We start from the raw sequence: 27,422 nt of genomic DNA, 5'->3' as shown, positions 1-27,422 counted from the left end.
CTACTAAAGCAAATATTAACAAGCAGCAAGTAGGGCTTCTTAAACATATCATTGTTACTACCAAGTATTTGCTTAAACATTTCAGCTTCTTCAGCATCACGAAAAGAAAACAAAGATCGTAGGAGCGTGGAAGCTAAATTATTCATATGGCATTCCGATCGCACTTTACAAAAGCTGGTAAGAAGGACCAGATCTGCTTAAAGATTGCCGATCAGAAGGAAAACAAAATGACGAGGAAAAAAATACAGAATAGAGAGGTACCTTCTATTTCCTTTTCTCCTTTCAAATGGCAAACAAACTATACAACTGCTTCAGCAATTCAAGAGCTAATACTACTAAGCAGTCTTCCAATGTCCAATTCACCATACTATGAAGTGGTCTGGAACAGGAGAGGGTTATAGTTGTTGATCTTGCTAGCTGCTTGTTGTCGCAGGAGTAGTCTCTGATTTCTGCAGCTCGTCAGGTTTAGGAGCAACACTAACACTCAAGGAACTATTTTTATCTGTTGCTGGGTCAGCATTGTTTCTTTCTTCCAACCTGACAGCACTAATAAAGTTCTTAGATAGTCGGTTTATGAAGTCACCCGAGATGGCAGGAGGGTTTCTTTGCTCATTCCTAAAAGCAGCTCGAACAGGCCCTGCCGAGTTGTACATCTGGTGATGCTTGCGAGCCTTTCTCTCCTGCATGGCTTTCTCCCGCTCCTCATAAAACTCAAAGTCGTCAATGATTGATACTTCATATTCATGCTTCTTAAAAATTCCTAGCATCTCCAGACCCTTCTCCAATTTCACCTGCATGCATTGAAACAAAATACAAATTTAATAGACAAGGTAATTATGTGTGAATCAAATGCTAAAGAAACAACTTATGTAAAAAAACATAACCAACAAACGCAAGCCCTAGATAAAACAATGGAGTTTTGCTAAAACAAGAACCAATTTGTTAAACAGGATAATCCTTCACATAATGGTTTAGGTTAAGGAATAGTAGAAAGATTTAAGAGTGTTACATCCAAGCTCATACAAATCTCTTGATCAATATTTGAAAAAAGTCTTAAGTATTTGACCCCAGAGTGATTTATTTCACCCCACTATCATCAGCATGTTTACTGCAAAAAAGAAACAAAACTATTAATATTTGATAATAAGTTTGCTTTGAAATAAGCAGATGCATCCCAATCCTTGTGGTATAGGATCCTATAACTCCAAAAAAGGGTTCAACTCAAGGATTGTCGTTGAGATTCATATCTTGAGAGTCAAACATGATAAGCCATATGATAGCTCTCCGACGTCGCTAGCTCCATGCAGAGATGATTTGATCTAGCAGCACTACTTAGGAAAAGAACAAACATCTGATCAGAACCAAGAAACACAAACTAACACTGATCGTGTTAGCTCCAGACAGAGATGACTCTGGGTTAGCATCACTACCTAGGAAGAGGACCACAATTTGGTTAGATCCTTCCACAATGTTAAATTTAGAAGAATTCCAATGGTTAACCAATATCTGGGCATAAAACTTTTTAGAAAATCGAGGAATGAGAGATGGGGCTGTGGCAAGGAGATAAAGGGTCACTCCTGCAGCCTCTGTGAAAGCACAATAGAAACAATATTTTCGCTGGCTTCACATATTGAATATTCAGGATTTAATGGATTTTACACATATATTCCAAAGAAAGGCTGTATCATTGATTTCATATCTCATCAGATCCAGTATGACGCTTAAATATGGGCACTTGTAGAAGTCTCTTTGAAGATATTTATTGAAGTAAATCACTAGAAACAATTAGAAGTTCAAGTCTTGCAGTTATAACATGATTCAATGTTACGGTTCAACAGATCATCAGTTATTTGACACTAGAAACTAAATTGGAGTGAGAAAACTTCTGCTTGAATCCAAATGAAACATTGATGTATAACCCGATTGGATTCTGAATAAGAAACAAAAAAAACCCAGGAACCAAACAAGCTATGCACTCAAGAGTACAATCAGAATAGGTAGCAGAGTTTCTGTCAGCATGGTGTATTGGATATTTCTAGTTGGCTAAATCAGTCCAAGAAGCAACATAAGTTGGTGCACTTGAATGAAATAGAGATCCTCTTTTTATTGTTTAATTTCCTAAGTCTTCTCTACCTCTCCTCGCATCACTAGTTTTGATTGATTCAACTCATCTAACAATAGCATATATAGCTCTCCCTTGAATATGTTCATACCATTTCAAATATTTTTTCCACATTTTATTCTATTTGCTACAAAGGCATATCTCTCCATGATACTCAAAGTCACATGACTATTGATGCAACATCTTGCCTAGAGCTTAAGAAATCCATCACTCTCTCTCTCTCTCTATGTAGCAAGCATTCTCTAGTTACACTCTTAAGGGATAGTTGATATCCACAGGTAACTTGATTGCTGACTCCCTAAAATTATTATTTTAAATTTTGATCATGTTCAATAAATTGACTTTGTCAAACTAAACTAAATTTCAAAGCATTTTGTCAAAGATAAACAGCCTGTCATGTAGTTGATAAACCAAAAAGAAAAGCTTACTTCTTGGGTGTCTCTGCTGTTGGTGACAGGCTTATTTTCATTGTTTTCGAGTATAATATGTCGAAACAAATTGTTGGGTACATCTTTCACCATATGCCACTTGACAGGAAACTGACCACTCCACCTGTCTTGCTGCCAGTAATCCACACTCTTTTCAAAATCAACAGGTCCAATCATTTCAGATACCCCACAGAAATGTGCACTTGCATTTACCTGGTCATGGTTATTATTATTATTATTATTTTGCAAAGAACTAATATGATTATTCCAATTTACTAAAAAAAGGGAGCTATTAAACACAGAAACATACAAATATAACCTATGAGATTAATTTGAAAGAGTAAAGTATGAAGTTACCGAGAAAAATAAGAAAACTGGGCAAGGATCTTCTTTTTGTTTCGCTTCATGGTATGCAGAATCCAACTTCCTATTACCACTGGAAGTGCTAGCCCAAACACCATATTTAATGCTCTTGTGAACATTATCCTCACTGTAAGACTTAATTATGAAAAACATGGCATCCTTGTGCTCCGTAACAAAATCAGGACTATTATACAATTTATGATCGACCCCTGTGGTAGAACTATCTTTCTCAGTGTCAAGTGAAGAATTGCATTCAATCATCTGAATTTTTGACCTATTTGCTCGTGGTCCTCTGTTTTGCTCGTTTAGAAAATCGACAGTGCCATTGCAACTACACAATAAAGTACTTTCCTTTCCTCCCCTCCTATTTTTGTCCAGAACAAATGAGCTCTGGTCTTTAATTCCCAAGCTGGGAATAGATGTCTCAAATGTGCTATTATGATACTGCCCACTGTGCGAGTAACCTCTATCGATAGAGCTGATAGATGATCCAAAGCCATACAAAGATCTCTGTTGCTGTGAACCCTGAAAATAGTTAGAAAATAAAGTGAACAAACAAAAACAAAAAGTACAAAATTGCAGTTTACAGTGCATAAATTCAGTCTTAAGACTAAAAGGTATCAGTGGTAACATAAGCACGCCTCTAATTGGAATTTTCTAGTAAACACCTGGGTGCATTGATTTCGGATGAATAGAAAATTGATGCCACTCATACCTAACACTAATATACAGATAAGCGAAAGCAACATTAATCCAAATTCCAAGACCCAAGAATTTTCAGAGGCTTGATCTCTGGTTTTTGCTATTAAAAAAGCTAGAACAACTACATCATACTATAGTTGTTTAAAATTTCCAATGCAAGCCTTTTCCTAGAATGGACCTTGACATAAAAAAAGAAGTTTCTCAATGAGAACATTCATGAAAGATTCCTACTTCACAAAAATCTAAATGAGTATTTTTTTATTGAAATTCTGGCAATTACTATGTATTGAACAGTAAACGGTATCGCGAAATGCCACAAGTATGCATAAAAGAATGAACCTGCACCATAAAAGCTATGTCCTTAGGGAGACTATTGGGACCATAATGTAAAATCTTTTAGGATATGTCAAGACTCAATTTGGTTCACAACAGTTCATCAAAAACCATCAGATTTTGGTATTGTTGCATCATATGCTACTTGGTGGTCGTATCATAATTAACTGAAAATATCAACAAATAGCACAAAATAGAATGATCACAGCTTAAATAACTTTTAGGGTCAGATATTGGGATATTAGATTAATATTTTAAACTTACAGTAAGCTAAATGACTATCATTTACTTTTCATCTACTACATTAATAATAAAAAAGGCATCAAATCCAACTGACAAAAAGTACTGTTCCAACTACATAAAATAAGGAAACCACAACGGTAAAAAGAACAATTTTAGCATATTGAAATGATAAAATTGAAATTTATATCATGTTCAGTCAATGTTCTTGGAAAGTTGCAAAATGTAAAAGAAAAATCATGGATTAAAATACCGTTCAGACTAGCGGCGGACACATAACTAGGTCGCAGACCCAGTGTTCAGTACGATATGGACCATATCATCAGGTACACAGCGAATCATGCATACCAGGAGGTAAATAGATCAGTATTGAGCAGTATCAAATGGTAAGCCTATCTCCTAGTTTGGGTTTTATAAATTCTCACGGCCATCTCTTTCTCTTTTTTTTGTCTAGTTCTCTCTCTCTCTCTCTCTCTCTCTCCCCTCCCATGACTCCTCCCCACTGCATCGCTACTGCCTCCTACTCTCAGTGCTCTCTCCTCCCCGTCCTACCAATATGTTCCTTCCTCCTCTTCTTCCTGCTCTGCCTCCTCCTACTCTTACTCCTTCGCTTTCTCCTCCTCCTCCTCTCTTTCTCTGGTTGAGCAGTACCAACTAGTATTGATTCTATTGAACCCTATCAAGTATAAGGACGTCTGATATTGTACCAGTCCAACCACCAACTAGTGTCGATATTGAACCAAGATTTAATATATGGAACACGTACAACTGCATTTAAAAATTTGAAGGAACAAAAACAATATTTCATGTTATCCAAGATGCTAAAAGGCTATAATGTAGATAGGAAAACACTACCATTCCTGAAGTTATAGGCATGGCCCCTTGACCAAATGGCATTAGGCCACCAATTGGTTGAGGTGAAACTGAAACTGTTGGTAGTGATAATGGAGTCACAGACCCAGTGCCATCTGGGGCTCTCGTTAAATCTGACCAAAAATCACAAGAACAAAAGCCATAAATCATTGTTATGAGTCATGAAAACCATGACTGCCAGTTGTACTACATCCGAAAGAGTCACAGGATAAATGATTACCTGGTCTTGGTCCAAACATCTGGGTGTTGAAGTTTGAAGTATCAGAAGTAAATACTCCTTGTTGATCAATTGGCACTGCCAGATCAACTCGTGGTATAGGAGTTGAAGAAGACAGATACGGCATGTTAGGAGGAGCTGACTGCTGGTAGTATGCACCTGGGAACTGGAACTGATGAGGCGAGTAAAGCTGGCCATCTCCACTAAGAGAAGTTAGAGGTGTCATACCCGGGGAATACGGTCCATAAGGACTGTAACCATATCCAGTGTGATATACAAGCGAAGGGTTCTCGTTGTAGACACCCTTCAATATCATAAAAACTTAAGGTTCAAAAGAAAAATAAAAGGTAAAGAAAGAGACATATGGATGTTTATAGTATACTTACAGCCAAGCCAAATTCCACTCCTTCAACATTTACATATCGAGATTGATCTTCCCAATCACCAATTAGATTCTCATATCCTGAAAAAATTGGAAATTACAATAATGTTCATGTCCAATTTCAGATTCTAATCAAACATATAAGTAATAAAAAAAAAAGAATGATTCAGCTGAAAAAATTTGCAAGTGAACATAATTGGAAGATTCTGAACCAATTCTTGTGGAATTGCTTTAGGTTCAAAGTGAAAATAGATGCATAATAAATTTATGCAAATAATTGAACAAGAAATATAAGAGTACAAAGAACCTAATTTCAAATTGTAAATACTACTTAAGATGGAACTTAGTGCACAGTTCATAAGCCAATCCCCAGATGACTCAGATTCTTGGCCTGAAGTATAAGGGCATCTCATCCCAGAATTCTGTCCAGCATAAGGACCTATGTGTTCTCCAACAAACCTGCATGTGGGATGCATGGATAATGTTCCACTCTTCCTCCCGAGAACTCTCTCAACCTCTGTTACGAATACCTTCTCAATAGAGTTCTCGTTCTCTCACACAAACATGAATGTGAAGCCAATAGGTGAGATCCCAATGTTCCAGTCTGAAAACTCTTATCCTATATGCTCTCTCACAAACTTGAATGTGGTGCCTGTAGGCAGGTCATGAGAACCTAATCCATGACCATGATGGTCAAATCTGTAACTTGTGAGTCATATAGGATGAGAAACTTCTAGGGAGGAATCTTCATATGAGAACTCTTAATATAATATAGAATGTAGACCTAATCTTTTTTTTTCAAAAAAAACTTCAATGCCTAAGCCCCTAGATAGTGAATCATTATAGAAAATGTTGCCCTTTGTTACCTCCTTTACTAGATAAGGATGACCAGCTGATTCCACATAATAAGAGAGGCATGTAGGGAAGAGAGAGAGGATGCATCACATCTCCTACTCTACATCTTTCCTTGGCAACTTCTTGTATGTTATCTGTCCATCAAAATAAAAGGACACAAGGTTTGGCCTCCGCTACCCAGCGTCGCCAATCAGTACACCAAACAGCCAACCAACATCGTCACTAATGCTACCTGTAGGTGGTGAAGAGCCAATGGCCAACCTACGGAAAGGAGGTTGACATGACCTTTCCTTTGTCTGATCACCAACTTTCAAAGAAAAGAAAAAGATAGAAATATTAGTACTTGAGCTATGGTCTAACTTATCAGAAAGTTTCTCAACTTCATTGAAAGACTCCAAGGAATTTATCTTATGAGGGTTACTAGACAAGAGCCTATTGTCAACTAGAGGAATATGCATAACAGCTGTGCTATGTGGTACCCGGAGGCTCGTTGGATTAGATTAGATCGGGTGAAGATAGGATAACAGAAATACCTTTACCCAGTATTTTTTATTTTTTCAAATTACTTAACTTTGTGGCATAGATGAAAACTAAAAAGCACAAAAGAGCATTGCATTTTTTTCATAACAAGACTACAGGTTTTGTGCATACACGCACGCTCACAGAAGTTTCATTCTATTGATAAACTTCAGAAACCTTCTTAAGGATAAAATATGTGCATATCTCATACAAATGAACAAAAAAATATTAGGACATTTGCAATCAAGACTAGGAAGTAAGCTTTCAAATGTGACAAAAATTGTGAACATGCAAAATTGTCAATCTAGTAATGGAGTAGAGATGCTGTATATGAATCTGGCAGAAGAAAATGCTAACATGACAAGTGAATGAATATTTGGAGAAAAACTAACCACCATAGAAGAAGGAATGTGCATGAGGGGCAAAAATGTTGGATTGATAAACTGCATTATGATCAATAACTATATCAGAAGAAACCAAATGCCCATGTGCATCTCTTGAGGTATCCATGTCATTTAAATCATGTGAAGTGGTGGTGGTTGTCAGTTTCTCATCTTTAGCAGGTGGCTGACAGAAGATAAGACAATTATCATTAACAAGAAGTTCAATATAGGAAAAAGAAGTGCATTGAAGAAGAAATTACCTGTTCGTTCGGGCTTTCAACTTTGACAGGTTTCAGATCAGCATTTGTGGTTGATGATCCCAATGATTCTAATGAGTCTACCAAAAGAATTATCAAAAGAATTTGTTAATTCAACTAGATAACAATATGCAAGTAAAATACAAGTGCCTATACCTATCCTTATGTATGCATTCATATAAATATGTACCTATATAAAAGCTAATGTATAGGTAGACATATATGTCACATCCACATAACATATATACATACATATGGATATTTATGTGGATAACTGCATGCATACAAATATATAGTGGATATGTTGTGTATGTGTGTACATATAAAGCTTCAAATCCCAAGCGGCACCTAGAAACAGGAAACTAAAGGACAAAAACCAGAATATTAACATTAAAAAAAATTCAACATAATATTTGAATACAATTGCTCATCCAAATATCAGTTGTTCAGGCAGTATGGAACAGTATTCTATAAGCAATAAGATGTTAAACTGCATCAGATAGAAGACCTCTGTTTAAAGCTCTAAATTACTGAAGTAAAAAGATTCTAGAAAAAACCTCCAGAACTGTAAGCCCTTTCCAAAAAACTATATCTATGAAGAATTAAGAACCTAAAAAATTATGAAATCAACACCCATAGTCACAGAATCTAACTTCAGAAAAATCTCAGTCAAATGCTAAAATGAGCTTAAGGGAATGCCAAAGGCTCAATCTGTTCTCACCCTTTTTTGGCACAAAGGTAATCTGATTAAATAATTACAATTCTGCTGGGCCAAATCCAACAATTGCTAAGCTTAATTCTCCAAGATTACTCTCTAGGGTAAACGTAGGTCATTTGATATAACTTGTTCAATTCATGGGCAGCGAAGCTCAATGATGGAAAGGATTTGTATAATCAACCTCAAATAATGGATAAAATGGCTTCACTGTTGTAACAAATCATATGAGTTGTTGAAGCATCTGAACTCGGTACTACAACTAACCAAAGATCTAAATTCAGATTATAAATCAATTTTAAATTCATAAGCATTTCTAGTTCTCACATTTGGTAAGGAGCAACAATAGCCTAATATATACGATACATGATCGTTATGGCACAAAAAACTTGGCATTTACAAAGCACAACAAACATTTCCAACAATTTGTTTTCCAAAATTGCTTCGTTCCTCCCAACACAGAAAGATTCATATGGGTCTCTAGATAATATATTCCATGGCGAAAGCTGGAAAGTCTATGAAGATCCACCCAAGTTAAACTACAATTGTTCTCTAATGATGGTTAAAAATATCAGTAAGCCCTAGAATTAGCTGACTAAGTATTACAAATCTGTTTTCAAAATTTATAAGGTCATATGGCATGGTGTTTTTCGTCTTTTATAAAAGCACTACAAACAGTGGCAGACGTATCAAATATAAAACCAACACTTCCGATATCACCGTAATTTTAAATCAGAATGCTCGCTACAAAAGTGACTACCATTAAGACCAACTAAAATCCCCCGCAATCATCATCACCTTGCGGTCCCTTCATATAAACAAAAAAACAAAGATACTATGACTCACTCCAAACGTGAGCAGTCGAAAGCATAAAAAAGATATCAGAATCCAAATCGGAAAACATCCTCTTTGCTACGTCAACTGCACTTGATCCGGATGAAGTGGGAGGCCACGGGACACCAGCTATCTGGTGTCCAGCATCATAAATCCAGAGCAGTCCAAAATAATAGATGCAGAGAGCACAATCTTGAGAAGAAGAAATGCATATTCTCAATTTAGTAAAGAAACTTATAAACAGGACATGTCATCAGCAAAATCTTACTACAGTCGTGGATCTACCCATGTTGAAGGTCAATGCAATCTCTTTCTATTTAATCTACTGTAGAAGGCGAATATATCGAGCTTACATAAAGATTTAAAGGGAGATCTAAGAAAATTCCTCAAATGAAGCCTCCAGATCATCAACGCTTCTAGATTACACAATTCCTTAACCAGCACTGTCACACAAAGCAAAAAGAAACGGAAGAAACACAAGAAGATCACGTATTTATCGAGGTCCCAAGTCCGACACGACGCACAAACCAAAACGATCCAATCGAACCAAGCAAAGATCACATCTTTCGGATTCAAACACGCAAAAGATGCAAACTTGACAAGAAAACATCACATCAAACCCATAAATCTGGTGAAAGAACCGGAGATACCGATACGACCCGGCGGCTGCTGCGTCGTCGCCATCTGCAGCCGAGATCTCGAGGTCCGACTTCTTCTAAAAGAAGGAAAAAGATGACGAATCTAGGAACCCCCCTCGAGCTCCTCCTCGAGTCCCCTCCCTCGCGATCTCGTCGGTAGGAAGGCTGGGGTTTAAAGGAAAAGGGAGGGAGAGAGTGAGAGGGAGGAGTAGTCTTCGTTCCAAGATGCGACTTTGGATTGGGGAGACGAACAACAAAGCAGATGCGGCCTCATTAATTGCCGTCCTTCATAATAATCACAACAAAGACCAACAAGGAATATTAGAATATATATATATATATATATATATATATATATGTATATGTATATATTCCTTCGAATGCAATGAATTTTATGATATTAATTAGCTTAGTCAATAATAACATGATCATAATGTTAATTTGAATATTATATATATTCCTTCGAATGTGATGAATTTGAAGATACTACAAAGCTTAGTTAGTAACAACATGATCATCATATTAGATCTCATATTTCACTTCCTAACCTTTAGAAAAAGAAAACTCTTTTTGATATTAATATCCTCAGGTATAACTATTATTGTTATTACGAGAACATTAAAAGTTATTTTAAGTATTTTGATATTCTAGTAATTAGGATTAGCAATGAATCTCCTACGAATTAGTGTAGGATATTTATTGAAATAATTGAATTATATATATATATATATATATATATATATATATATATATATATATAAAGGCTGGGAGGGCTGTGGAGGCAAAAGGTGAGTGTTAGAGAGGGAGGTGTGTAGTGGAGCTTTTGGGGAAGAACCAATAACATAATGACTGAGATCTACTCATCTCAAACATGGTGGCTCAAATAGGAGGCTTGATGGGAGTTCTTGAGAGGGATGATGGACCCCAACACCAACAGAAGGGCAAAGAGGGATCCAAAAGATGGTGGGGGCCATTTTGGATATAGGTTGTGGTGGGACCCACTTGGAAAGGGCACAACAAAAAAAGGGGGGGGCACCATGGGAAGGTGGTGGAGATTGAGTTGGTTCTATGTTGTGAGTGGGCCATGTGTGGCTCATCATTGTGGTCAAACTTTAATTGGAATCTCTACAAAGAGAAAAAATAATAATAATATTTTGTTAATAGAAAAAAGAGTTAAAACAATAAGGACTGCCAAGTTGATGACTTGTGAATCTAATCATATTGGATTTGAGACTACTTGGGTTTATTAAAGTTAGAATTGTTTCACTCCATTAAGGTTAGGTTCTGTTGAGGTTTTGATCTCAAACACAACCATGTCCACAGGAGATCTTTTGATGTCACAATGACACATGTTTGACCCTATATAGATGATGTTGACTTTGTGTAATTTGCATAACATGTACCAATCCTCATCTGTCAAAGAAAGCAGTGTTAATGTACTATTCAGGAACTGTGGCAGTTCAAATTCAAGTGGAACAAATATACTATCTTCATCCATGAGCAAAAGTTGGAATCAGTATCACCAAGATTGATGCAAAGATATATTGCAAGGAATTCTTGCTAAATGAAGAGTACCATAACAAATGTGAGAGAAAGTACATCACAAGGCACAAGAGTTCATAGTCTAGTGAACATTATACAGATCATGTCCTTGGATCCACCAACACCTAACAAATGAGAACACCACATATAGCTGTCCTTCACAACCATGCAGCAGCAGCAGCTTGAGACGAAAGTTAGAAGAAACTGCTGTGTCTTGGCAAGAGTACAAGTCGAGAACAGAAGACCAACCATCGATCTAAATTCCAAGTATCAGTCGATTGACTTCTCGAGGTCAATATATCTGACTAGGATCGAATATAGCATCCCGGTATGGGATTTTTTGCAGCTGGAACTCCTGGGGCTGGTTGTCATATCTGCGCATGATAAATGGAAGCAGTTGGGCTTGTTGAGCTAGAGGCTGCCCGTAGATCCAGTGATTTGAGGAGTTAGCATCCACGAACTCGGTGACGGGGGGCGTTTGTCTGGGGTCAGGAGAAGCCCAAGAACTGGTTGACAGAAGAGAGAGAGCACGCCGAAGATCCGGTGCTCTGTCCAAGTTCGAAGCTCCTGCAGATGCCTCTGAACCTGTAAAGAGAGAAGAGGCGTGTATTAGCAAAACCAATCTGGAAGGTTTGTACCATGAAGGATAACTGTGTTCTAAATGAAGGATTTAGAAGGAAATTGTTTGTCGGTTTACAGAAAGACAATGTCTCGGTTGCAGCCAGAAGCACAAGCTTTGATGAAAATAGATGGCAGCTGCCTGAACGAAGATCATGGCAGCAGCAGCAACACTTGTGTAAGATATAGGACCAGTATTACCCGGATGATTGGATTTTTAAGTTCTTACCCATGACGCTACATGCCGACTGTCGGAATCTTTCGGAAAAATTCAAGTACCTCGATGCTGTTGATCTACAATAAGTTCTGATCCCATAACCATTACCATTATATCCAGAACTTAAAACTCTTGTTATTGCATAGGCCATCAAATCTCAAATCACAATATCCATACCTTCTATCAACTTAAATTAATTATGAGACAGTCATCTGACAAGCTTAGGGTACCTATATGGCAAATGGGGTTGCATATGGAACCACATGAGCTAGGTGTGTTCCCATGTCACTTTGAAGGTTCCTGGGCTGAGTCCTTTTCGGACACCTGGATATTTGATACCCTAGTCCTGATGCCATTTCTTTCTGAAAACAAACTCGTGAAACAGTGCTAAAAAGTTTTCAGGTGTATGCTCATTTAAGAAAAGAAAATTAATAATTTATCAAGAAAATCTACTCCAGATGCCACTGGTATATATAGTATAAACTGGTGAAGTAGTGCCACACGCTAGCAACTATGATTATTACATTTGGAAAGATTACTGGCATAATTGGTGGCAAAAGTCAAATTCTCAATCAGATATTTGCATGAAGTATCTTAAAAGATAACAATCTACAGAACTAAAAAAAGGACAATATTAAGTCCAGCTATAATGTAAATGCTAACTAAGATGGGCTCACAATCCGTATAGTGCACTGAAAGTACCAAAATGTGACTGTTCTGTCTCTAGGATATATAACAAAAACAAAAAAAGAGATTGAAGACATTCCCAATAGATGCTTTCTGAGTAACCGATAACATAACATTGACCAAATTTTCTATTGACTTCACTTAGAGACGAGTTTAGGTTTATATGATGAAGCTACCTTGATATTGCACAATGGATGTCGAATCAGTTTAAAGTTATTGTGACAGGTGAATTTATAATGATGACAGAAAAGCCATCTGAAGCTTATGCTTTGAAAATTCCTTTGGCGTATTTTTTTTTTTTTGCAGTTTGTCTAGGTTCCATTAATCACGTGTGCTAAAATGAACTAGACCATAAGCTTTAGTGGTCAATCTTGGTAAGCAACACAATGCTTTGTGAGGGGTGCAGACCACCAAACTTTGATTTTGTTTTGAGGTTTTTTTTTTTTGACCACCAAAACCTGTTAAGATTAATTGCAAGCTGTTGATATAGCCTATAATGGCTATTTGGTAACTCGGCCAGAGTATACTTTGCGGTGGAATGCATCACATCTTGAAGCTTTATTTAGGGGTCTGTACAGGCTTTTGGGTAAGAAATTTAGACTTCCATTGATGCCCATTTCTGGGAGAATCTGTTTGTATTTCCTTGAGGCTCTTGTATTTTCCTTTTTAGCAGTCTCCTCAGATAGATGTAGACAAAAAATCAATAAGAAGTTAACCGTTCAACAAATTAAACCAACAAAAATGACTATTTAATCTAGACATTGACAGGCTTGTTATGGTTTTTGTGGTGTTTTATCAATAGGCATTGGCCTTCTACAGTGGTTTAATACCTTCTCGGTTTAGTTAGATAACATAAAAGACCACGAGTTTGCAATGCTTAGAAAATTAACAATCATGCAGAACAATCAAGTAGACAAAACATGAATAAGAGTGAGGCAAAACATGCCATATTTTGCTTAATCGAGAAGGAAATAGGATCAACTACCTAATAAAACATGGTCAGCTTTATCAGAAACAACCGAACTAATGCAGAACAAGTCACTTGGATACAACCAAATCAAAACAAACAGCAATCAACAATCTTGGAGTCTACTTGCTTTAGAAATAAACCATGAGATCCTAGCAACAAATATTGGCTTTTACTTGCTTTAAACATATAGCTTGAGACTCTACTAAATCAAAACATGCCCAAGGTTGAAGATCTTAAGCTTAAAAAAAAAAAACTTTTTCATGATATTTTTGTTGTTGAACTTCGCTTCAGAGGCGAAGGGTTATAATGTAAAATGCCTCGAAGTGCTGTAAAAGTATGTCAAGCTTGACAGTGTTCTTAAGACATTAGATGTCTATATAATATGAGAAAGAAAGTTAAATCAGAGAACAAAGACTGATATGTAAAGTACTGCTTCTACAATTATATATGTTTTCATCAGATAACTTCTCTGCAACCATATCTGGCAAATATGAGTTTCAATTGTGAGGAGAACAATCCAGAACGTAGAGGAATCTCCATAGAACACTGGACATAAGTAGCGCATGAATGAGATCATTGAAACTAGTAACTTGCATCAAGACTTCACTTACCTTGATTTAGAACTTCGGTGGCAGTGCCTTTCAGTGGCAAGAGCTTGTCAACATCATGATAAAGTGCGGGGAAGCCATTTGATAGCTGAGTGTTTGGCAAATGCAGCTGGCCATCAATGCTGACTTCTTTTGTTGATTTCATCCATGGCGCTTTAATTTGTGTGAGCTTGAAAGTTTGAGAGCCTTCACTTTTGCTGCTTGCCATGGGTTTCATGTGACCAAAAGGAGCGTTATTCCACAAGTAGTTCATCTGATGCTTATTATCTGCAAAAGCCATGTAACTTTCATCAATGAGAACTGCAGTGCGACAGAAACATCATTTCATGTAAACATTAAGTATCTTGTTAACAAACAGTAGGAGAAGTGCACAGAAGATAAAATAGGTTGGTCAGATACAAGTACCCTATGCAATCAAAAGATTGAACAAACAAACTATTTAGCACTCAATCACCATTAGTATAATGGCACAATGGGAGCTAATCCGCAAAGTTACACTTCTACTTTGATCACCGTCTTAATAAGTTGTCATCGAATTGTTCTTACTCTTTTAGAAGAGCTAATATCGAGGATGTACAACTAATTGTTGTCAATGATTATATCAAAACTCTATGATCAACCTAGTAAGTGAAGTGAAGGATCAGATGCTCTCATTAGACCTCTGGGCTGTCATCAGTATAGGTTTCCCAGTGATAATGGCTCTTAAACCATCCAGTGACTAAAGATCTTTCGTATCTCATACTAAAACGTTCAAACACAAAATATATCAGAATGCTTTACCTGTTGTTAGAGAATAACGGTAGTGCCAGACGTATTTCCACAAGTTTATAATTTTGTAAATCCGGTAGGTTATAAAGCAATCACTTCTTGATGAGTGTGACCATGCAATTTCTTCTGTAGCATTATAAATTTGGGTCACAGCACAAGAAAAGCCCAAATACAAAGACCACAAAGCAACAGGAAGCAAATATAGTTGATAATGATCCAAATTAATGTGCCTGAGCAGTCAGTTGAAGATCATTCTTTGGAGTTTCCTTACTACGGTCATTTGACTGTCCAGATTTGACACCTATAAACTATCTTAGACACAAAATAACAGTCTTATTTTTTTTCTGAAGATAAAAGAGGGTCATAGACTATAAAGTCAAGTCAAGTAGTTGATGTTGACTTTAGGCCTACCAAGAACTAAGAATGCACGCATAAAATTACAAAGCAATAAGATGGTGAATAAAAATATATATATATAAATATATATAGGCAGATGTTTTGCCATCAACACTGGTCTAATTTAGTAAACTAGTTAAAAAAAAGAAACACAGTATTTTTAGTGTCACAAGTTGATCTTGCTACAAAAGCATACACATCGATCAAGAAATGCAAGTCTTCTTGAAGAAAAGAGAAAAAAACAAAGCACCTTTTAGAGTTCCATTTCATGTGAGAAACAATGTCTGAAAGCAGCACAGCATGAATTGTGACCAAAAAAAAGAAAACAAAACTCGAAATAGAACTGTCGGTAAAGAAAGAATTCTTTTGTACCATAAAGCAACGGAGGAAAAGTTGTTGAACTGAAGGAGATTATGTTGGGTCGTGGCTTGCGACGCCGTGCATTATGATCGGATAAACGTCTACGGCAGCTTCTCTTTCTCTGATCAAACTCGGACAAATCATGGAACCTTAAACATGAACAAATCAGAGCATGCAAGATAAGGAATGACTGTTGCATAATGATTGGGATGGTACCAAAAAAAATTCAGATGCAAGCAATATTAGCAAGAATAACTTGTATAAATTTGATTTTGTTTCTTAGAAATATACACTAAATTGTTCGATCTCAAGTAACCTGCTACACTGCTGACAAAACCGGCGCTCCTGGCCCGCGACAATGACCTTGGGGCATTTAGAATGGGTTTCACAGACCCTGTGCTTCCGGTGATAATCCTTGGCTCCACTAAGATCAATGTTACAACCTTCAACTTGGCAGCAGCTACTCTGTGCACTTTGATGAGACACCCTCGGCTTCTTGACCAGAGCAGTCGATGCCGCCGGAGAATCCAAAGATGACAAAGGGTTCTTCACGCTGCTCTCGGCAGAAACATCCTCAAAGTAGGTTCTCTTACCAAGCTTTAGCCCTATTTGTGACTCCTCCAATCCAGCCACCGACGCCGCAACCAGGGAAGAACCAGCCTCCGGTAAAAGTTGGTTCTTGCCGTGGTTCTTCAGGTTTGTGACCCACTCAGGTTCCTTTCCTGCTTTGGACGAGGAATCAACGGACGCAGAGATGGTGCTCTTGGACGAGGAACCAGTCCCCAGTTCAGAGCCAGAGGAAGCACCGCCGCCGCCCGACAGCTTGAAATTCCCACCAAATGGCGCGTGGTTGTCCCAATCCCACAGCAGCGAAGCGTTCGCATTCCAATCCATCGCCCAAGCAGAACTATCGCATGCGATATCGGTCAGCAGAGATCAAGATAAAGAATCCAAGCCCCCCAAAAGAAAAGATGCAAAAAGATCAGATTTTTCATGTGTAAGACAATCGAAACCAAGAATCAAGATTTCATGCACCACCGCACAGCATGACAAGCAAGAAACAAAAGCATTTCATGGGACCTAAAGCAGATGGGGAAGAAACCAAGAGACAGAAACCCTGAGAGGAGGGGAAGTAGTCATCGCACCTGCGCCGCTGTCGTCTCCAAGGAAGGCCAAACTCCAAAGTCAAACAGGACTATCCATTCAGTGACAAGTGAGCCATTGCATCTTTTTAATCACCTCTCTCTCTCTACAGCAACACTCTGTGAAACAGTAATCATCAAGCTCTGTTACCCACATGGGAGATTTTTACTGTTTTACCGCACTGAATCAGCCTGCATGCAGGACAGGAAGTAAGAGAAAATGGTTTTTTTTCTTTTTTCTTTGTTGCTGAATCCAATCAAACAATACTTAAGAAAAAGAAGAGTGAATCTAAGGTAGATTTGTTTTAGATCCCCCTCCTGGTACAGCAGCCGTCACATGCATTCCTGACACCAACAGTGGCAGGAACTTATTGGAGGAAGTGACATCTCTGTTGATTACTCCTCAGAGGAATTCTCCAATAAAGGAAGACAAGTGTTCTTGGAATTTTCTTCTTCACTTGCTAAGATATCAAACCATATCAAAAATACTGCATAGATTTGGACCTGATATACCATCGTCCGTACTCATCCAAACTTGACTTGTTTCAGATGGACTCGGACATGATGAAACGGAGAACTACAAACCAATAGATTTGGCAATCTCCACCTGGATCTGTCAGCTCAGGGTTGACCAGCAAATCTTGCTGTGTGCAGGCCTCATATACTACTACTACTACTTGGAATCCAGAATGGAACTACTTTATTAGCACATGGTTGTGAACAGGCAGGCTATCATTACCGAGACAGAGTTAAAAGTACACACAAGATGATCTTGGGGGGCTTTCATGACTTACTTTTTCCTCAAAAGAAAGTGATACAAGGTGAGCATTTGTGACCATTCCAAGTGCCTGTCCAGATCTTGGTCTCAACCTGGCCATCCATGGAGCAAAACCTTGGCATCAAATCCATAATTCAAGGAGAAGTGATGATGATGAACAAACAACACTGGGCAATTATAATGTAGGCCAGAACAACCATGCTTTTTCTTGGACTGGGAGACTTGAAAGGAGTAGTATAAGAACAAGGAAGCTTTGTAGCAAGAGCTTCCCGGAATTCAGGTGCTTTTCCTCAGGAAACTTTTGAGGAGAAGAGACTACTTTGTTGCATCCTTTAACATTTCTTTTCTTTTTTCTTTTTTTTTTCCCTTTCAGCCAAAACACAAAAAAAAAAAAATCTCTCTCCTGAGACTTACCCACCACATCATAGAGCAACTGAGGGTTTGTTCTTACAAGTAATAGCTGTTTCCACTGTCATAATTAGGAATGACATTTCCACTGATTTAGCAGATATGGATATCTGAAGAAAATTCAATTCCAACACCTTTTTTTTTTTCTTTCATTTTAACCTGTCTCAACCTAACATAAATGGATTGAATAGATTTGGATGTTCAAAAAACATCTAATCTATTATTGTTAATATCAATTTTGATTGTTAGTTTAAATATGCTAAGATGGATAAAATCTCTAAATTTTTAATGTTGTCTAAGATTCCTATAAAACTAATATCGATACCATATGGTCGATGAGATCTTTCCGACATTCAATTCAGAATATACTCGATGTAATGAAATAATATTATATATAAGAGAGAAAGTTTGCTTATGTCATATCAAATAGTGTTTTGACCTTAAATGGTTAGAAAAGATTTGATAAAATAAGGACTACAATAAACATAATAATTATTTAGAAACAAATGTGAAACTCTGTGTTTTTCATTGACTAATTAGTTCCAAAGCATCTTCTTTACTTATAATAATAAAATTACATATATTGAACAGAAATCATTACATAATTATGATATTATTTAGTTTTCACAACAACTAGTGATCTTCAATGGTATGACTTAACATGATCAGAATTGAGACTTCTTTTGCAATTTCTCGATAAAAAGATTAACCTTACTTGTCCATCCTCATTCACAATTGAAAACATGTGTTGGGTATCCCACTGGCCACCAAGGAAAGGAAGAGCGATGGAAGGCTTCATCTTTGAGATCCCATTTGCCACACAAATCATTTCCTTTGACATCCATGTCTTCACCCATCAATGATTTAAATCTTCAACACACAAGGAGGGAGAGTGGGTCCCAAATGTACTTACCTTACTCATCCATTATTGGACTCATAAATGTCACAATTAACATTCATAAATTGCACATAACTCTAAATGCAATTTTTGTGACCAAATTTACATCCACATCAAAATTTCATAAAGTAGCTTAAACTCAATAGAAATTTGTTAATGTAGCATGGCTAATACATGATGCAAAAGCTAATTATGAAAATCACATCAACCAAAGAGCTAGTTTATGCATAAAAATTAGAAGAAGAAGAAGAAAAAAATATGACTTAGGATTGGTCCACTAGTCTCTCAATCATCTTGGAGATGCTACTTCTATGTTGATGCATGTAAGAGCTCATTTTTCTTTGCCTACATAACAATTGTTCTCATAATTGCTCAAGTGTGTCTTAAGTTCTTAAGATATGAAAATTGATCCATATCTTAAGTTCCTAAATTTCTCATTTGCCTTTTGATTTTCTCTATCAAACTACTTTAGGCAAAAAAAAAAAAGAGGGGGGGGGGGATGGGATAGAAAAGATCAATGACATGACAAGAACCAAACTGGTTTGCTTTCCATGGCCTACTTTGATATAGATTTCTAAGTCATGCATGCACTACCTACAACTTGTAGGTGATAAAGACCATGTTGCCTTTTGTGTTTGAAATGATCAATCTAGACTTACAATCCATCCATAAAAAGATAAAGAAGGGATTTTTCTATTCTGATTCTGTGGACAGACATCTTGTTGTCTTTAAGAGTTCCTTATCCTTACCTAAAAAAGTTGGGAACTTTTGTTAGGTAATGTGTAGATGAAGCACTTAGCTTGTAGTGGCAACAATCATGATTAGCATCAACATTTACCTTAAAAGAGGCCACTTCTTTTGTTGCTTGCAGTGCCCATGCCATGCCTTGTGCCTCATGATTTGGTGCAGTTTGGGGCCAAGCAAAAGCTGACTCAATGGTGCCTCAAGATCTCCTGATGAACATCCATTATTCTCAGCACAAGTTCATGTCAACAAAGCCTTGTTCTATGTCCCTTGCATGCATCTTGAGGATGGGTAGTGATGATGTAGAGACTTCTCTTTATTAAAAGTAGCAAACATGTTAAGTATTATATGCTCAAGGTATAATATTAGTTGTTAACTAAAGGAAAAAAATGATTACAGATAGATAATGAGATATCCAATCTCAAAATCTTACTAGTTTAATTAATATTGAAATGCAAGTTCAGAATCTACCTCAGCAAAACTAGCAAAATAAAATATGGTGATGGATTTCATTGGGCAGAGTAGAAGCAATTAGTGTTAAGTTAACTGTTCACAATATTTAATTGAGAGGCCGAGGAATGATTATTAGGATAAGTCTTACTCAGCATGCACAATCATGTTTCGAATAGAATTGTTTATGAGAACATTTGTCTTACTTAGAATTGTTTGTGAGAACATCTTGAGGTCTCCAATTGGAAGCAAAAAAACAATTCCATGGAGAAAAGAAAGTGAGTTAATGGCAACAAATTATGAATTTGATGAATTAGCCCCAAAAGAGAGAAGGAAAAAAGAAGAAGAACAAAAGAATTCTGCTCACCATCTACTGTAAGCAGTTCATCAAATTTCTTGCAACTGTCACTGACTTCATCAAACCATACTCACACCAGAAGAGACTGCAATCTACTCCTATGAACATGTCAGTCACTGGAAGCACTGATGTCATATCATCTGATCATTGACAACATATCAAGTAATAGCATGATGCCATAGCATCTGTATATCCTTGAGAATATATAACTGCATGAATAACATAGATGGTGTCAATTTCAGCAGCACAACAAGACATTAACTCCTTTGCTGTTGCTGCTGTCTAGCAAGCAATCATCTCCATCACAACTCAAATAACATAAAGCAATGTTTCATTAAATATAAGCCTCTGATCACATATATCAAATGCTATTCCACATAAAAACATAGTATACATGACGATCACAATAGATCACATACAGCTTCACTGGCTGAAACATTCTTCTGAGGACAGTAATTGTAGTTCCCTTCTCATGAAAACATAACTGAGAAAAGGTTACATGACCGATAGGTCTTGGAAATATGAGGACTAGCCACAGCCTTTTTGCCCACTCGAGCGAGAATTTTTTTGTGCAGAAAGAATCTTGAATACAGATGTGACTGTTATCTGCATGATCCGACGAAAAAATAATACAGCGAGATAAGAAGTGCAACATATCGTGATCCATGAGACAATCCTCGGCCTAAGGAATCTCAGAATGGCTAGAGGAAGCCTCTTGCTTCTTCATAAGCGATTCATCTTCTTCGAGAAGAGGCGCATGTTGGTCTACGTAAGGGATCGATGTGGATGATCTTGCCTCCTTGTGGCGAGCCCAAGTGACTAGGTATAAGCCAACAATGATCAAAATCCCTCCTACAATGCTGTTTACCACAAAAGATGAGAGGTCGATTATGGAATTTCCTTATCAAGAGAAGTTCAATATATATTTCATGTGGTAAACAGGAAAGGTGGGCCTTCTACCTTTAGTTTTGAAAAAAAAAAAGGGGAAAAAAGTCCTCTACAAGGATGTTTCGGTAGAACGATACTATAGCAGTTGACATACATTGAGCAACCATGATATGTTGCTTTACACAAATGAATGAACAATATCATATCAGATTTACTTATCAAGAAAGTACAAATATATTTCAGCGTGTAGTAGATGCAGAGATCTCGAGCAATCATAAGAAATAGCATAAAAGAAGACATTTTTTGAGTGGCAAATTTTAAACAAGTCACATGCATGTCAATAGAACTGTTGAATTTTGACAAGCAAAATTGAGAAGAAGATTAGAGGAAAAGTTAGGAAACAATCATATTAAAATCTAGGTGGAGCAGTACCTTCCAAGATAAATCGCACTTCCAAGGAAAATGGTCGACAATAAAGTCGACATGGCTGGTTGAAGTGGATTGTACAGAGAAACCATTGAAGGCCCTAGAATCTTGTTGGACCATGTCATTATCCCATAGTTCATAGCAGATGCAACAATTCCCTGAAAAAAAAAATAATTTATTTGTTGCAGTAATAAGTTATGCAGGCAATATATTTTGAATGTTGTTGATATATCTGGTATCAAGCACTATGACAAAAATTGATGCACAAAAACCATGAAAATTGTGATTCCCTTGAACAAAGTGCCACACATTAAAAATAAAAGTCAACCATCAATCCATCATATTGTCGTCTAAAGTTATAACAACAACAACAACAACAAAGTTGTAAGTCTCAACTATTTGGGGTCGACCACATGGATTTTTTGTCGCCATTGAAATTTGTAAGAAGTCATATGTTTAATTAAATTCAAAGCACTTAAATCTTTCTTTTTGGTTTCTATTAAAATTTTTTTAGGTTTTCCTCTGCCTCTCTTCGTACCATTAACATTAACACTTCCTTTGAGTATCGCATCTGGAGGTCTCCTTAACACACGTCAATATCAACTTAAATAATTTTCTCTCATCTTATCATCTATCGAAGCGATACTTATTTGTTCACAAATTAAAGTATTTCTTTTCATATCTTTCCTAATAACTCCACATATTCATCTCAACAACATAGACTTTTTGGATATATTTTTACCTAATTACCCAACACTCAGATCCATAAAGCATCATTAGTTTCACAATTGTCTTACAAAATTTTCCTTTGAATCTCAAAGGTATCCGATGATCATACAAGAATCCTGACACCTCTCACCATTTTAACCATCATATTTTTACTCAATGAATAATATCTTTATCGATATCTCCATCTTGTTAAATAATTGATTCAATACCTAAAACTTTTACTTAAAAAGATTTTTTGTCCATCCAATTTAACTATATTTTCTTGTAATTATACTTTGCATGTACAATTTCCTCAGACAAAACAATTTTGGAATTAGAATCAAGTTCATGAGGAATGGGATAGACAGGATTGGTAAATTAAACTTTCAAAAAGACTAAAACTACAACAAAGTCCTGACGGAAGATCATCATATATAGTTGCTTTTTGTGTGGTTTGAACTACAAAAGAGGCAAGACACAAAACTTTATTAAATGTGCAACAACTATATATAAAAACTAAAAGTCATATGCAAGTTCCTAAATGATGTAAAAAGGCTGTTGTCTTCATCAAGGATCACCAATATCATGTTTTGGCCAATGAACAGACATGTGTAGTATGCCAACAGTAATAAGGGAAGGTTTGGTGCGGGTTTATGTAGAGTTGACAAATGAATGGTTTGTCCATAAGAATTAATGAAATTTTCATTCTTACAGCAAGTGATAAGACATAGCATCTTTCCATGGGATTGTGCACTGAAAGATAGAAAGAAAGGTACAGTCTAGAAATAGTTTATTATGAGTTAATCTTTAAGTTTCAATCCAAGTGGAAGAGGGGAACCGTAGCCAGGAGATCCATAGGAAATTTGTATGGTTGTACATTTGTCAATATGACACTTTTAAGGAAATCCAATGATGCAAACAGAACTTTCCCATATTTCAATGATTTGTGTTTCTGATTATGAACATGTAAAAGATATATACAATAGTATATCAAAAGGGAAAAATATTCTAATTGAATTTGCTAAACTATGTGCGGACTCAGCATCAAACTAAGTAGATTTATATCAAGCATATGAAACCTTCAAAGATGAAATAGAAGTAATAAGGGCAGATAATGTCAGTTGTAGATGTACAAGATAGAGAAATTTACGAAAGGTAGAGCAAAGTATTTGATTGGCCGAGCTTGTAAAATATTAACACTTGAAAGAATCAGAATCTGAGGCTTACAGCATATAACACAGAAACTATCTCTGGCATGGTCAAAATCCACTCTTTGGAGCCACTTGTGGTAAATATTCCAGTCAATACCATCATCAAAGCCCCAAAAGAGTACGAGTATGCTGTCAGAGATAAACTGGCAGGATATTTTATCAACACTGGGGCCTGAAAGAGTTAACATCTCATAAGCAAACAAGAAAATTACCATATGTAATGAAAAAACAAACATAAACAGAAGAAACACAGGAAAAAGAATCACCGAAATTACTCTGTGATAGTAGCTATAGTTTTATCATTTATGTTCCTCGCATGTTTCAAGGTTATATATTTTTTCAATAGATTGTATCAGAGAAACTTTGCTAATTTAGAGCATGCTAAGAAAAGGAGGTGGAGATCATTAGCAAGATACTGTTTAACAGAACCATCACCAGATGCAAAACTTAAAACCTGTGTCTTTCAAGACACTTTTCATATATTAATTTATGGAGGATCTATCAAATACTTGACACTTTAGCATTGTGTTTGTTATAAATAAACGCTAAAACACAATGTCTAGATTTCAGTAACGAGGATTGCTATGGTGTTCACATTTACATACCTGTAAAACTAAATAAGCAGCCATGCAAAAACAGTTCCCTATCAAGCACAAAACACCAAGATGCCACTTCTCAAGTCCAACTCCAAGAAGACCAGATGCTAACCAACCAATGGGTTCAGGCTGAGGCTTCATGCCTACCGCAACATGATCAGATAGATCATAAACTCCGGATCCAATTATAGCTGGACCTCGATAGAAGACCATTAATATTGCACCAGAAACACAAACAAGTGTGCCAAGAATTTTCATGCGGCCTTCGTTTGTGACCAAGTTTATTGTCTCAATGCTGTAACCATTGACAATCTAAATCAATACTGAAAGTAGAAAGTTAAGTGGATATTAGGGAAACTATTGCAAAGAAAATCACCCCAGTACTGCAGCCAAGATGAACGTAAAGACTGGTATTGCAGGCTGAATAGCTGATGCATAAGTTGGGTTTGTGTAGCTTAGGCCGAGAAGAAACAAAAGCTGATTTGCAAATATCCTGATCAAAGAATATCCAAAAATGATCTGATTATTCTCACGACCACAGAAGCAGCAAAATCTTATTTCTAAAACATGTCAAGAAAGTACAAACTTAAGTCAATTAGTGAACGACAGAGCTTACCCAGTAAAACCAAGAAGGATAAAAGATGCAAAGATGCGCCGAGTTACTTGAAGGCCAACATTTCTGTCAAATATGTTACCACATTTATTAACCAACCATCCTTATCATTCTATGAAACAAAATAAAAACCATAAAGAAATCCATCTAAAGAAGCAGCAATATTCAATAAAATGAATAAAGACTTGATGAAGTCAATCAGAGACTTGACGAAGTCCTTATATAGTCATATTGCCTTCAACATAATGTTTTAAATACCAGCTCTTTGCTTATCAAAAATAACCTCAACAAACAACCAAAGAACATCTTCAACGAAAGTATGAACAAAGTGGAACAATTTACACCCTGCCTTGCAGCATATGATGATAAATTAAGATCCAGCCCCAACACACATCAGCGGCTACAATGCATAGGGTTGAAACGCAGTGGAGATGGCTAGTTCAGCTCAAGTTACCAAATTAAAGAGGCTATGCTTCTTTCTTTCTTGTCTAAACTTAAAAAGAAATTTTGTCCCAATTTAACAAGCAGCCTTGGTTTAGACTTTAGACCGCATCTTTCTCTGTCCTTATACTAAACAAAACCCTCTACTGATGTAACCTTGACTGACTCATGCACCTTCCCCAGGATAGAATACCAAATGATTAGAGCACATTGACGAGTGAATTTTCTTCTTTCATCATACTTACCAAATTCCTTTACCTTTTATTTTCCCCATTTTCTTTTTCCCAGTTACCAAATTACTCCACAATGGAAGGCACAAAATTATCTTCCAACCTTCTCCATGATTCTTGCTCAGCAGATTAGTATGTCCTGAAGTGGCAAACCAATTATTACACTATCATTTAGGTAAAATGTAATACTACTAAAATGTTGAAGAACTTCGATGAAGCAACCTTAAATCCTCTTCCAACCATAGGAAATTTCTGTAAGCTTTCATCGTAAACACATAATCCTTGTTTGGATCGAGTGTCGAAGTTTAGCAATCAGCTAGCAGCTTCTGTTGTTTCATGCCTTCAAGCAAGGAAATTGGAATCTAATAATCAATCTAGAATGCTTCCAGTGGGATCATGAATCACAACGAACTCACACGCAAAACACGGAAGCTGGTGGCTTGTATTAGGAATCTTTTCATGGCATAAACAATTTGCCCAACCATACTCGAAATCTCCTTTATGGCGTCTTCCGTCTTTTTCCACCAATAAGTCAATGCCTTGCGTTAACAATCTACTGGTTCTCCCGATCTTCAAGCAACAGCCAAATGTTCGAAAACGATCGATTTCTTGAACGGGCTACACTCCAAATCCCCTAATTTCTCAATCGTTTATTTTGCTGGCATCTGAATTCTTTGTTCCTCGATACCGTTCTTGTTTGTCCAACCTCCTAATCCAATCCCAAAATTCCATTAATCCTCTGCACATCAAACAGCCCAATTAATCTCGTTTTTCCTCATCATCAAACATCAAATAGAGGAACACGTACCCTAACCTCTGTTGATCGACAAGTAATTGAACCAAACTATTTACAGAGAAACAGATCGTCGTCAGGTAAACAAATGATCGATACAAGAAGAAGAAGAAGAAAAAGAGGAAAGACCAGAAACCTGCGGTGTTGGAGGAAGGCGAAGGGAGCGAGGATGGAGATGGCGACGAGGTCGCGGTAGACGCAGAAGACGACCTCGTTCATGCCGACGTTGAGCATGGACTTGGTCAGCACGTGGTATCCGCCGTAGGTCACCTGAACCAGCGCCATCCCCAGGTGCGCCCGCAACACCTCGTTCCCCCGCATCGCCATTCCCACCGCCATCCTTCCTGTTCGGCTTCTTGGATACTGCAACGCAGTACTGTGTTCTCTCCCGAAACTTTTCGAGACTTGCGGATAAGAACGGGGAGAAACAACGTGGATAGCTCGTCTTTAATGCTTTCTGCGTCATCCTCGTCGGTCGCGTCGGCGCCACAGGAGGCATTGGCGTGTGCGCAAGCTACCGAGGCTCCGACCGCGAGATGTCGGATTCGCTCCCATCATTCCGAGATCTACGGCTTGATTCGCACGCCTCAGGGACAAGGGGTTGACCCCACCGCCATGCCGCATCTTGGGAAATGGATACGGCAATTGGAATATGGTAATCGTGTGTAAAATGTTGCTCTCTCATCGATCCTTTTCGATGGAAATTAACTG

The 27,422-nt window shown here is 37.1% G+C and overlaps 3 protein-coding genes across 4 annotated transcripts; all 3 read right to left on the bottom strand.

Moving 5' to 3' along the window:
• Nucleotides 1-15: 15 nt before the first annotated feature.
• On the bottom strand, nt 16-10,134 carry LOC103981276 (YTH domain-containing protein ECT2). Of its 2 annotated transcripts, XM_009397945.3 has the most exons (10): nt 9,874-10,134; nt 7,678-7,754; nt 7,427-7,601; nt 5,665-5,741; nt 5,507-5,582; nt 5,282-5,437; nt 5,044-5,174; nt 2,908-3,438; nt 2,551-2,763; nt 16-791 (listed from the first exon to the last, which is right to left on the bottom strand). In XM_009397945.3, exons 1-10 carry the CDS (start codon nt 9,905-9,907, stop codon nt 414-416), a joined length of 1,848 nt encoding a protein of 615 aa, XP_009396220.2. In that variant the 5' UTR covers nt 9,908-10,134; the 3' UTR covers nt 16-413. The 2 variants fall into 2 exon arrangements, with proteins under 2 accessions (XP_009396220.2, XP_009396219.2); XM_009397944.3 differs by having other exon boundaries at nt 5,282-5,582.
• Nucleotides 10,135-11,415: 1,281 nt separating this feature from the next.
• Nucleotides 11,416-17,784, bottom strand: LOC103981275 (squamosa promoter-binding-like protein 3). Its single transcript, XM_009397943.3, has 5 exons — nt 17,173-17,784; nt 16,344-16,934; nt 16,040-16,176; nt 14,507-14,770; nt 11,416-11,988 (listed from the first exon to the last, which is right to left on the bottom strand). The coding sequence occupies exons 2-5, from the start codon at nt 16,919-16,921 to the stop codon at nt 11,696-11,698; spliced, it is 1,272 nt and encodes a 423-aa protein (XP_009396218.2). The 5' UTR covers nt 16,922-16,934; nt 17,173-17,784; the 3' UTR covers nt 11,416-11,695.
• A 3,335-nt stretch (nt 17,785-21,119) lies between these two features.
• On the bottom strand, nt 21,120-27,145 carry LOC135609905 (WAT1-related protein At5g45370-like). The gene is made up of 7 exons (XM_065103697.1): nt 26,848-27,145; nt 25,251-25,313; nt 25,011-25,127; nt 24,644-24,929; nt 24,055-24,210; nt 22,126-22,277; nt 21,120-21,665 (listed from the first exon to the last, which is right to left on the bottom strand). Exons 1-7 carry the CDS (start codon nt 27,048-27,050, stop codon nt 21,488-21,490), a joined length of 1,155 nt encoding a protein of 384 aa, XP_064959769.1. The 5' UTR covers nt 27,051-27,145; the 3' UTR covers nt 21,120-21,487.
• Nucleotides 27,146-27,422: the final 277 nt, after the last annotated feature.

Source organism: Musa acuminata, chromosome BXJ2-4 (assembly GCF_036884655.1).
Source record: "Musa acuminata AAA Group cultivar baxijiao chromosome BXJ2-4, Cavendish_Baxijiao_AAA, whole genome shotgun sequence".
Lineage (NCBI taxonomy): Eukaryota > Viridiplantae > Streptophyta > Magnoliopsida > Zingiberales > Musaceae > Musa > Musa acuminata.
Note: the sequence above shows the minus strand (reverse complement) of the source record. Positions and strands in the feature narration are given on the sequence as shown.